Here is a 12523-nt window from a genome sequence, read left to right on the forward strand (position 1 = left end):
GAGAGAGAGAGAGAGAGAGAGAGAGAGAGAGAGAGAGAGAGAGAGAGAGAGAGAGAGAGAGAGAGAGAGATTGAGAGTGTATAGCCTATAAATATGATGTATAGTATTTGTATAACTATGTATATGTATTTAAGTAGCTACGCATACACAAATCCAATATTCTTGACTAATTCGTCTACTCTACACTGCACAATTTCTCTACACTATAAAATTCCATTACATAAACAATACCCAAGAAATCCCAGTCACAACACTGACGTCAGAAGCCAAGATAAAAGCAGAGATCTTCCTAAGATACAAGGGACTCCTTCCGAAGACACAAGGGACTCCTTCCAAGACACAGGGGGAGTCCTTCGAAAGACACAGGGGAGTCCTTCGAAAGACACAGGGGAGTCCTTTCAAAGACAAAAGAGTGTCTTTCCCAAGATACAAGAGAGTCCTTCTAAGATACAAAGGGAGTCCTCGAGTATTTTGTTATCTGCTAGGCCCTACAGGTGGGAACAGCAGCAGCGGTAGTAAAATCATCAGTAACAGGAACAGTGTTATTTGTAACAGTAGCAGTAGAACACTGGTAGCATCATCAACTAGAAAAGGACAAACAGCAGCGCCACACCCTCCCCACAGGATATCCTCGACGTGTGGGGGGGGGGGGGGGAGCGTGTTTCAGTAAACATGATGCGAGGCTCTCTGGTCTACGGATATCCACACGGTCCTCTCCTGGTCACACAGAACCTCGGTGCTGGTCCTAAATAGTGTCTCCGAGAGCGTTCCTTCGAGAGGTGATGCTTGCACATCAGCTGGTGAAAATTCTTGCAATTCGTGCAGGGAAAGGAAAATATCTTGTAGAAATAACCTGAGGAGGAACAATCCTTTTTCAGAAAAAAGAACCAGGACTTTTTTTTGAGAATAGAACTTCTAACGGGGTCCTTAGTGAGAACACCTGTGGAGTGAACACGATTACATATACTAGAGTTTCAAGCACCAATAGAGGAGAGCGCTCCCTGAAGGCATTCTGTGGATTTACAAGACCAGTGATGTGTTGAACTAGAAAACGGTGCTGAAACCAGAAGTGGTGGTCAGTGTCGTCAGGTCTCATTACAAGGAGACCTCCAACACCTACAATATCTCCAAAAGTGCGACAAGAAAGAGAAAAACATAGAAAATGGTGTCCTTAATCTACCTAGCACCTGTCTTCCTGTCACTCACCATCAACCTCGTCATAACAACGCAACAAGGTGACAGGGTCGTTTAATCCTCTCATTCATCCAAGGATGTCAAGCAATTTGTATTTTTGAGATTATAGGTTATTTATCTTGTAGATATTTAGTGTTTATATAATTTTAAGATATTTAGGCGTCTTATCAATGTACATATTTAGGGGTTTAAATAGTTTTGAGATACTGTATTTAGTTTTTTATAATTTGGTCTAACGTATAAAAATGGACTGTTGCAGCCATTTTCACATTTGGATTATTAAGTTTGTAGAGGGAACGGAAAAAGCCAAAAAAACAATTTTAAACATTGTACTAAATTCGGCCTAAGATAGCCTATGATAGGCCTTGAATTGCTGGGACAGGTTAGGTTAGGCTCTTGAGTTAAATTTCCAGTTTTTTAGTGTAATTTGGGCTAATTTAAAAATACAATACGTGAACCTTTTTTTTCGGTCCAATAGTCAATTTGTTTACGTTTGACTAAATGGTTGCTATAAATACTATGGTTTTAGGATGGGCTGGGGTTAACTAGTAGGGTTAGATCAGACAAAACCTAACCCAGTTAAACCTAACCTTACCTGACGACGTTCCGTTCCGTCGACGATGACGACGTTCCGTTCCGTCGACGATGACGACGTTCCGTTCTGTCGACGATGACGTTCCGTTCCATACCATTATCACGTCGACATTATCAAGTCGTGATAAATAACCACTTAAAAGTGATTTCATTATGTCTATCAACGGTAAATAGTCTATCTTACCATACCATCACATCCGATAGGGTAATTAGACGCAAAATATAACAAAAAGACGTTTGGTTCATCGGTCGGTGGACCGACCATGTTTTGATCCGTTTACTTATTTGTGTGTTTAGCACTGTATGCAGCAAGTGACCCAACCACGTGGCTGAAGCAAGTGACCCAACCACGTGACTGAAGCAAGTGACCCAACCACGTGACTGAAGCAAGTGACCCAACCACGTGGCTGAAGCACCTAACCCAACCACGTGGCTGAAGCAACTAATCCAACCACGTGGCTGAAGCAACTAACCCAGCCACGTGGCTGAAGCAACTAATCCAACCACGTGGCTGAAGCAACTAATCCAACCACGTGGCTGAAGCAACTAATCCAACCACGTGGCTGAAGCAACTAACCCAGCCACGTGGCTGAAGCAACTAATCCAACCACGTGGCTGAAGCAACTAATCCAACCACGTGGCTGAAGCAACTAATCCAACCACATGGCTGAAGCAAGAAGCCCAACCATGTACAATGAAAATAACATTTCTGAAAACAAAATATACACGATAAAATCTTGCCGCGTCCCTACAGGAGGTAATTAATTAAAACATGCAGCTAAAACTTAGCCAACGGGAGCAGAAGTAAGAACACATATACACACAAACATTCAACTTACCTGTTACTATAAAATGGGATTAATCACCTAGCTCTGGACTTGCTTGGGAAGTCCAGAGACGCAGGTTCGATCCTACTGTATGACCATAATAATTTCTTACCTGTTCTATTTCTCCTTGCAGACGGTTCAGTGATGACACGTCCAGGATCAGCGATTAAATACAGACTCAATGAGGCAGTAGATGAATACAACATCTACTTCTGGACTCACTATCCCAATACCAATGTCAGTCTACAGTTCACCAGCATGATGAACTACCTGGCCAACTTCACCATCACTCAGCCCGATGTGTGGCATGTTGGCTACCTTTCTCAACCGGTGAGGACTATGGGAGAGGTTGTGGGGGTGTGGGAGAGGCTGTGGGGGTGTGGGAGAGGCTGTGGGGGTGTGGGAGAGGCTGTGGGGGTGTAGGGATGAGGCTGTGGGGGTGTGGGAGAGGCTGTGGGGGTGTGGGAGAGGCTGTGGGGGTGTGGGAGAGGCTGTGGGGGTGTGGGAGAGGCTGTGGAGGTGTGGGAGAGGCTGTGGGGGTGTGGGAGAGGCTGTGGGGGGTGTGGGAGAGGCTGTGGGGGTGTGGGGGAGGCTGTGGGTGTGTGGGAGAGGCTGTGGGGGGTGTGGTAGAGGCTGTGGGGGTGTGGGAGAGGCTGTGGGTGTGTAGGGATGAGGCTGTAGGGGTGTGGGAGAGGCTGTGGGGGTGTAGGGATGAGGCTGTGGGGGTGTGGGAGAGGCTGTGGGGGTGTAGGGATGAGGCTGTAGGGGTGTGGGAGGCTGTGGGGGTGTGAGGTGAGGCTGTGGGGGTGTGGGTGAGGCTGTGGGGGGTGTGGGTGAGGCTGTGGGGGTGTGGGTGAGGCTGTGGGTGTGTGGGAGAGGCTGTGGGGGTGTGGGAGAGGCTGTGATGGGTATGGGAGAGGCTGTGGGGGTGTGGGGGAGGCTATGGGGGTGTGGGAGAGGCTGTAGGGTGTGGGAGAGGCTGTGGGGGTGTGGGAGAGGTTGTGGGGGTGTGGGTGAGGTTGTGGGGGTATGGGAGAGGCTGTGGGGGTGTGGGGGAGGCTGTGGGGGTGTGGGAGAGGTTGTGGGGGTGTGGGTGTGTGGGAGAGGCTGTGGGGGTGTGGGGGAGGCTGTGGGTGTGTGGGAGAGGCTGTGGGGGTGTGGGAGAGGCTGTGGGGGTGTGGGAGAGGCTGTGGGGTTGTGGGAGAGGCTGTGGGGGTGTGGGAGAGGCTGTGGGGGGTGTGGGAGAGGCTGTGGGGGTGTGGGGGAGGCTGTGGGTGTGTGGGAGAGGCTGTGGGGGGTGGTGTGGGAGAGGCTGTGGGTGTGTGGGAGAGGCTGTGGGGGTGTGGGAGAGGCTGTGGGGGTGTGGGTGAGGCTGTGGGGGTGTGGGAGAAGATATGGAAGAGGCTATATGATGCAATATAGCGTGATGTGAAAAATAATATTTATCTGAATTTACCTGAGGGCCACTAACACTCTAGTGGCCTCGACGAGGACAGGAAGCCGGCGGCCTGTCCAAGGTCTCCATATATGGACGAGAGGTTCAGTTAGCAGTAAATAAACACCTGGGAGTACCTGTACTCTAATGGGATGCACCTTGGTAGAAATAGTCAGCCATTGGCTAGAGAGACCTCGACAAGCCTAGCGGGCTTTCAATCCGTGGAAGATGATGTGGGTGGAGGAGACATGGAGTATGGCATGGCTTCATGGAGGCATCCTTTCATGCTCTCCCATGTCATAGGAGACGTGGGAGAGGATGAAAGGCTTGCATGGGAGAGTGTATCAGTGTGGCTGGGTGCGAGGTGTTGAGGATAGTTCGTAGATATTAACTGAACATTTGATCAACGTTACACTACACTTCTTCCTCTACAGTACTTCCATGTGACCTTGATCTTCCTAGATTTAAAAAGAGTCAGGAAGAGCGGGCCGTCTATGTACAAAAGTGAACATTTGCTATAGACATCTATGTCATATGTGCCGTAATAACAGCCTCTGTCTTCCTCCCGTAGGTGGCAAAGACAGCGGTAAACATCATGATACCGCACGGTAAGGTCTTTGTCAACTTAGACCTCACCAGAGTAAGCAAGGTCACACTCTCCAGCCAGAACCTCGTCTACTGGACCTTCTGCAAGAACCGAGGCATCTGTGGTAAGTCTCTGTCTGTTCGAGGGAATGACTGTCTGACGGGATGGCTGTCTGTCTGTCTAAAGGGATGGCTGTATGTCTGTCTAAAGGGATGGCTGTATGTCTGTCTGAAGGGATGGCTGTCTGTCTGTCTGAGGGGATGGCTGTCTGTGAACAAAGAACACAACTCACAATTTTCTAAAGACAAAAGCAATGAAATTTTTCACTAAAGACGACTCAGCTTTGCAGGCAGAACCAACAAATTTTAACTTTATGTGAGTAGTGTTATTTTCTGACTGCCTGTGCCTTCAAAGTATAGAAATTGGCAATTTCCATCAAACATTTTTTTTTAACTTTGTCTAAGACGTCTTCCCCTAACCTGCCTGAGGCAAAGTTCAAAACAAAGTTTGAGGGAAATAATATCCATTTTCTATACTTTCGAGGCATCAGCAATCAGAAAATAAAACTTCCAAACCTGTTATATCATGAATCGAAATTGGCGCTTCTCCAAATGGGCGACTTTAATAAACTCAAAGTAGGTTACCAGAGATATAAAACTCGTCTGAACTTCACAATTCCAAAATTTTGGAGGTGATTTCAGAAGTGCAATCAACTAAGATGGGTGAGAGTCGGTGAGTGTGAGAGCAAGTGGGTGAGAGGCAGGTGGGTGAGAGAGAGTAGGTGGGTGAGAGAGAGTAGGTGGGTGAGAGGCAGGTGAGTGAGAGAGAGTCGGTGGGTGAGAGAGAGTAGGTGGGTGAGAGGCAGGTGGGTGAGAGAGAGTAGGTGGGTGAGAGGCAGGTGGGTGAGAGAGAGTAGGTGGGTGAGAGGCAGGTGGGTGAGAGGCAGGTGGGTGAGAGAGAGCAGGTGGGTGAGAGAGAGCAGGTGGGTGAGAGAGAGAGTAGGTGGGTGAGAGGCAGGTGGGTGAGAGAGAGTAGGTGGGTGAGAGAGCAGGTGGGTGAGAGGCAGGTGGGTGAGAGAGAGTAGGTGGGTGAGAGGCAGGTGGGTGAGAGAGAGTAGGTGGGTGAGAGAGAGCAGGTGGGTTGAAGATAACCAAAAGAGGAGCCTGTCAAAGCCTCCTCTATATCTAATGTCAAATGCTTCTCAATATAAATAATTTGTAAATCAATTCTAAAATTCCTAATCATTTGCAATAAAAGCGCACTTCTCCACACCTCTGCAGCCCTGACCATCCCTGACGGCAGACACTCGGGCACATATGAATCAGCAGACAATGCCACCAGCACCAACACGACCACCATCGACAACACCACCTACGGCAGGTCTCAGTACCTGCTGGTGGGTCTGCTGATCGTCTGCTTCCTGCTGGGGGTCGTTGTGGTCGTCCTAAGCGTGTTTCTTTGCCGAGGGAGGCGAAGCCAGCTCTTCCACGTATATGAAAAGCCTAGTAAGTTGATTCTTATCGGTCAGCTGCTTTTTAAGAGGCTGGAATGATGGTTTTATTGATAATAAACTGAAAGCTATATTAGTTTCAATTACAAAAGTGTATAAATGACTATATTATATAAATTTTTTAAAATTTATACGATTTTATTCGCATCTTACTGAAAGTTTTGAATTTTTTTTTTTAGCAAGAGGCTCTCTAAAAGGAATTTGTTTACGATGTTAAGTAAAAGGATGATAACATTCTTATATTTATCTCAAAAGACATGAACACGACGTATATAGTTTTGTGCTTAATTCTGTTTCGTTTTTTCTTAGTTCACCCGCCGCTGCCGCCACCAATCCTTCCTCGTATTGTCATACAGAGTGAGAACGACAGCCGTGAGACGCGCGACACCAGCGTCAACGACTCGGACGACGGAGACTACGACCTCCCTTACGACCAGCTGCAACACCACCCCATCAACCTACACCTTCAGCACCAACACGACCGTCGTCTGCAGCAGAGAGACCTCCAGCGCTCCCACCACCACCACGACACCCCTCAACTCCACAGTCAAAGGAAACGTCACCTCAACCAACACGACAACACCCCAAAAATGATCACACGCAAACATGACCTGAACGAAAACGACAACACTCAGGGAAACGACAACACACAGAAAAACGACAACACACAGAAAACCGACACAAGCAACCGTGATGATCTCAACCAGGAACGCGATACGGACGACCCCGAAAGCCTCAACAACCTTTACTGTGTAATTTTAGAGTAAATTTTGTTCTCCGTGAATCAAATTCTGTGACACAGGCACTGATGTGTCCACCCATGATGACGTCACTGCTCACGCCCACCAGACAAGTTGCCAACCACACCCATGTGTGTGTGCGTGTGTGTGTGTGTGTGTGTGTGTGTGTGTGTGTGTGTGTGTGTGTGTGTGTGTGTGTGTGTGTGAGTGTGTGTGTGAGTGTGTGTGTGAGTGTGTGTGTGAGTGTGTGTGTGAGTGTTTGTGGAAGCTGGTCAAAATTGTATTTCACCTTTGTAAACCCACATTAATGAAACTATGTAAAAATACACCTCGAACACTGTTTATGTAGGACATACGTAAATCTGTGTATGTATGTAGGTTAGATTAGCATTTTAAAAGTACTACAACCATCTTCTGTGGTTGATGGTTCAATAAATCACTTAACCATATGTTTAACAGATAACAGATCTCTCACCCTGTACATGGAGGACATAAGAAAATGTATATATGCTGGTTAGCATTGTAAATGTGTGGCCACGTCTGTGGTAAAAATAATAAAATAACATTACACCATTAATGACATCACTGCTGACGCCCGCTAATGTTAGACATAATATAATGGTTTTATGTTATCTAAACATAACATAATGTAGACATAGTGTTAGACATAACATAATGGTATTATGTTATTTAGACATAACATAATGTAGACATAGTGTTAGACATAACATAATGGTATTATGTTATCTAGACATAACATAATGTAGACATAGTGTTAGACATAACATAATGGTATTTAAATATATTGATATGAGTAACATTTTTATTTCATTTAATAATGTTTGAGTTGAATTTTGAGTTACAGTGTATTGTTAAGTTTATATTAAGGGGTGAACTTACACACAGGAAAATGTCTGTGTGTGTGTGTGTCGTTTTTTTTTTTTTTTTTTTTTTTTTTGGTAGGGACGCGAGTCTTATTTTCCTCGGCGTCACCCCTTTTATAATTTAAACTTACACACAGGAAAATGTCTGAGAAGGTAAGCACTCTACCGCTCTGGACGGTAGAGCGACGGTCTCGCTTCATGCAGGTCGGTGTTCAATCCCCGACCGTCCAAGAGATTGGGCACCATTCCCTTCCACCCGTCCCATCCCCAACCCTTATCCTGACCCCTTCCAAGTGCTATATAGTCGTAATGGCTTGGCGCTTTCCCTTGATAGTTCCTTCCTTCCTTTCTACGTGTTCTTAGTTATCAGTGTTTCGTGTTCTGAAGAATGAGTGACTCTCCCTGCGTCTGGGACAGGAAGACTGCACACATTCTTATTAAGGTTTCCGCTAAGTCAACTACTGAACTTTCCCCAGGATGCACTCCACACATAAACAAAGGCCAAAGTCCATTCCATGCACCCGCCAAACCCCCCAGTTTATGAGTGAAAAACGGTTTACACACGACTCACAACTGATGACGTTCGAACACTTCCGGAACAAGTGCTTCGCTGACGACTTTTTGTTCGAACTACAACGCTGTAAATGCTTCACCCACGTACTACAAATACAAATAATCGCCAACAGAAGCCTAAACACCTAACCTAACCTAACCTAACCAATGCCTAAATATGCACAAGTATAATGTATATTAATTTATAATATACATTATAAGTGTATAATAATACTAATTGTGTATTAATAATATTAATACAGTGTATAATATATTAATGTATTATGTATTAATATGTACACATATTAATACACATAATGTATTGTGTATTAATAATATTAATACAGTGTATACTAATATTAATTTATATTTGAGAAAATCCAGTTTTGAAGAACAGCATGTTAAAATTGATGAATGCGTCTTGGGGGTCGACCGCTGGATGGAATGGACTTGATCTGGGGACGGGAGTCCCTTGAGTTACAGTTAGCTGTAACTGTCCCTTGAGGGACAGTTAGTCAGCTGTCACGGACTGCTTCCTGGGGGTGGAGGCCTGGTCGAGGACCGGGCCGCTGGGACACTAAAGCCCCGAAATCAACTCAATTCAAGATAACGGGTTGGCCCACAACAACTGCCTAACTCCCGGGTACCCATTTTACTGCTAGGTGAACGTGACCAATCATTTCTGTCCTGTCCAGGGACAGAACCCAGATCCCTAGGTTGTGAGCACAAGACGTAGACTACTGTGCTACAGGACCAACTAATACTCTGGACTGACCCTGTGGTCAGATGTGGTATATAAACACCTTTAGCCCGCACTACTTCACGGGCTCACCAAAGCCCGTGCTACATGGACACTTCGTTCTGAGTAGCTAAATCTGAAACAACAATAGCAACAGACTGCGTGATCAGCAATTATGGGATATTCATGCCCGTGCCACCTCTTGAAGTGGCTTAATCTTCATCAATCAATCAACTGCGAGGGACGTCACCTCCCCTCAACACAGGGAACCTCTACTGTCTCATATGCTGAATTGTGTCCATTTTCATTCTGCCTCCGAAGATGCTGAAGAAAATGTTATCGAAATGCCTTATTTACGACATGCGTCATGCCCAATAAGATCATAAAAAGACCTTTGGAGAGTTAATTTTTTCAATTACTTCCCAAGAGATGAAAAATATTAGACATATACAGGCGATGAGTCACAATAACGTGGCTAAAGTAAGTTGACCAAACCACACACTAGAAATTGAAGGGACGACGACGTTTCGGTCCGTCCTGGACCATTCACAAGTCGATTGTGAGCCATTCTCACAATCGACTTGAGAATGGTCCAGGACGGACCGAAACGTCGTCGTCCCTTCACCTTCTAATGTGTGGTCTGGTCAACTATTAGACATATAGAGAAGAGTCATGCCTGAATCATTGATCTAACCCTTTCGGTGATATTCAATAAAAGCAAACACACAGACACACACACACACACACACACACACACACACACACACACACACACACACACACACACACACACACACACACACACACACACACACATACACACACACACACACACACACACACACACACGTAGGAAGTTCATAAGAAGTGTCAGAGCGAAGTCATCCTGGAAAAAGGTGGAGAGAAAGCGTGTGTGAACAAGCCCTTGTGACGCGTCCCACTCCGGTCACAAGCTCAACACATCCGGGAGCGCGATGACGACCACTCACCAAGGTTTTTCCACATTTTGAAATAGATCTCAGTTGTTTCTGCATAAAGAAAACTATTCCGGACGTTGCTAGTCTCTGAGGAAGGAGCTGCTTCCTCAGAGAAGAATTGCACGGAATTTGAATTCCGAAAGAATTTTGAATTCCGAATCAAATTTGAAGAAAGAATTTGAATTGCACGGTGCAATTTCTTCATTTGGACTTTGCAAGATTGAAGCGTTCTCATCTTGCTTCACCTAGTTGCACACTCACCTTGAGGGGGTTGAGCTTCGGCTCTTTGGTCCCGCCTCTCAACTGTCAACTGGTGTACAGGTTCCTCAACCATTTGGGCTCTTATCATTATCTACATTTCAAACTGTGTCTGGGGTCTGCCACCACCACATCACTGCCTCATGCATTCAACTTGTTAACACTGACACTGAAAACATTATTTCTATGTGGCTGTGGTGTTCTTTCCTGTGATGAAGACACCTTGGTCAGTGCTTTGACAATATTGTTGAGGTCTCTTTGCCTTGATTGGACTGTTACATCTGCAGCCTTCAGCCTGGTCTAGTGTTCAGTGTTCTTGATCTTAGAGCCCTTCACCAGGCTCTAAAAACAGGGAGGTTGTTAGAGTGAAGCACCACCCTCCTTCCCCTGGCTCTAACTTCAAGGGGCTCTAACTTCAAGGGACTCTAACTTCAAGGGGGGAGTGTGGGACTCCCTTGCGCGCGAATAGTGGGAAAATATCCGCCAGGAGAGACTTTACGGAGGCTGTGCATCATACACTATAAATAATGATAGGGCAGCAGATAGGGGCCAATGGAATACTTGCTTTTAAGAGGTGTTGGTGGTGGCTCAGTAGGTAGATCGGCTGACTATTTCAGTGATATATATATGGTCGGCGGTTCGAGGTTCCAAGTCTCCAGGTGAATGAAATGATATTATCTAAAATATGTATATATATATATATATATATATACATATATATATATATATATATATATATATATATATATATATATATATATTCAGTTGCATATTGTCCTGGGGACCATTCAGGCTTGTTCGCATATATATATATATATATATATATATATATATAATCAAGAAAATATGTACATGTTTAGTGGGTCACAACATTTAGGTGGTACAATAAACCAGGTCTAAGATCTTTTACTGACTTTCATTGAATCTGGTGTACTGAACAACATCTCAACAATTCATCCTGAACAATTTTCTTGTTCATTTTAAAGAATGAAGAACAATTTTATTTATATTATTTTGAAGCTGCATCTCTTATGAACCCCTCCCTGCCCTTGAGTGGCAGTGTACAATAGAAAGTTGCATTTACATACTTGTACATTGAATTGAATTATCAAGGGAAAGCGCAAAGCCATTACGACTATATAGCACTTGGAAGAGATCAGGATAAGGATTTGGGATGGGACTGGGGGGAAGGAATGGTGCCCAACCACTTGTGGACGGTCGGGGATTGAACGCCGACCTGCTTGAAGCAAGGTCGCACTACACTTTAGACCTATTGTCTTGTGTATAACCCTCTGTCCTGTGTAACAGTGAATACCAGCATTATCCTCACTCTAATAAGACTTAATTGAATTAAGATTAGGCAAAATTGTAATTAATATTTGTAAATAAAGATGTTAATAATAATAATAATAATAATAACACCTAGGTACTCAAGGGGTAATTACCACTATGCCACTCAGAAATTAGATCTATCACTGAGCACTAATCAGTAACTTTATCTTCCTAATCATTGTCTTATCCACAAGCCAATTTAACTCGACAAGCCAATTTAAGGAACCCGTCTCAGTGCGGTGTATACAAAATTTACAAGATTTCTTCCTCAAACTTATTCCTCTCCACAACTTCCCTCGTCAAGGATGATCCACTAAACAAAAGGTAGGAAATTGATCTACATCCTCGGCCAACAAATTCCGATCCCAGGGTTCGATCCTCGAGCGAGACAGAAACGTTTGTTCACGATTTTTTTCATCCGATACCTTTGTGATCCAACCACTTGGGCTGGACGGTAGAGCGACGGTCTCGCTTCATGCAGGTCCGTGTTCAATCCCCGAGCGTCTAAGTGGCTGGGCACCATTCCTTTCCCCGCGTCCCATCCCAAATCCTTATCCTGACCCCTTCCTAGTGCTATATAGTCGTAATAGCTCGGTGCTTTCCCCTGATAATTCCCTCCAATACCTCTGTTCACCTTCTAGTAAACAGTTACACGTTAGTCAGCCAACTGTTGTGGGTTGCCTAGTGCCTGGGGGGTGCCAGGGGCTAACTGAGGGTGGCAGTGACTCAGAGTGCCAGGGTAGGAGTCACAGCAGGATATCAGGGCCTCCTCACCTCCGGTCCTGTGAGCTGGCAAGCCCGAGTGACGCTCTTACTCCTGTCACTTCACAGGAATTTGTCTAAGCGTGAGGACAGGATGTTGTAATATACACAATACATAGGTTGGTCAAAGATC

The 12523-nt window shown here is 45.2% G+C and overlaps 1 protein-coding gene across 1 annotated transcript; it reads left to right on the forward strand.

Moving 5' to 3' along the window:
- The first annotated feature begins 299 nt into the window (after window positions 1-299).
- On the forward strand, window positions 300-7706 carry LOC123755375 (uncharacterized). The gene is made up of 5 exons (XM_045737938.2): window positions 300-1235; window positions 2749-2945; window positions 4622-4760; window positions 5917-6141; window positions 6456-7706. The coding sequence occupies exons 1-5, from the start codon at window positions 1163-1165 to the stop codon at window positions 6911-6913; spliced, it is 1092 nt and encodes a 363-aa protein (XP_045593894.2). The 5' UTR covers window positions 300-1162; the 3' UTR covers window positions 6914-7706.
- Window positions 7707-12523: the final 4817 nt, after the last annotated feature.

Source organism: Procambarus clarkii, chromosome 20 (assembly GCF_040958095.1).
Source record: "Procambarus clarkii isolate CNS0578487 chromosome 20, FALCON_Pclarkii_2.0, whole genome shotgun sequence".
NCBI classification, from domain to species: Eukaryota; Metazoa; Arthropoda; class Malacostraca; order Decapoda; family Cambaridae; genus Procambarus; species Procambarus clarkii.

What these genes read in the sequence shown, in the direction of transcription:
- LOC123755375 (XM_045737938.2), top strand. Translation starts at nt 1,163, where the DNA reads ATGGTGTCCTTAATCTACCTAGCACCTGTCTTCCTGTCACTCACCATC. An exon ending in CGTCATAACAACGCAACAAG is followed by an intron (nt 1,236 to 2,748) that starts GTGACAGGGTCG and finishes TTCTCCTTGCAG; the next exon opens with ACGGTTCAGTGATGACACGT. An exon ending in CCACGTATATGAAAAGCCTA is followed by an intron (nt 6,142 to 6,455) that starts GTAAGTTGATTC and finishes GTTTTTTCTTAG; the next exon opens with TTCACCCGCCGCTGCCGCCA.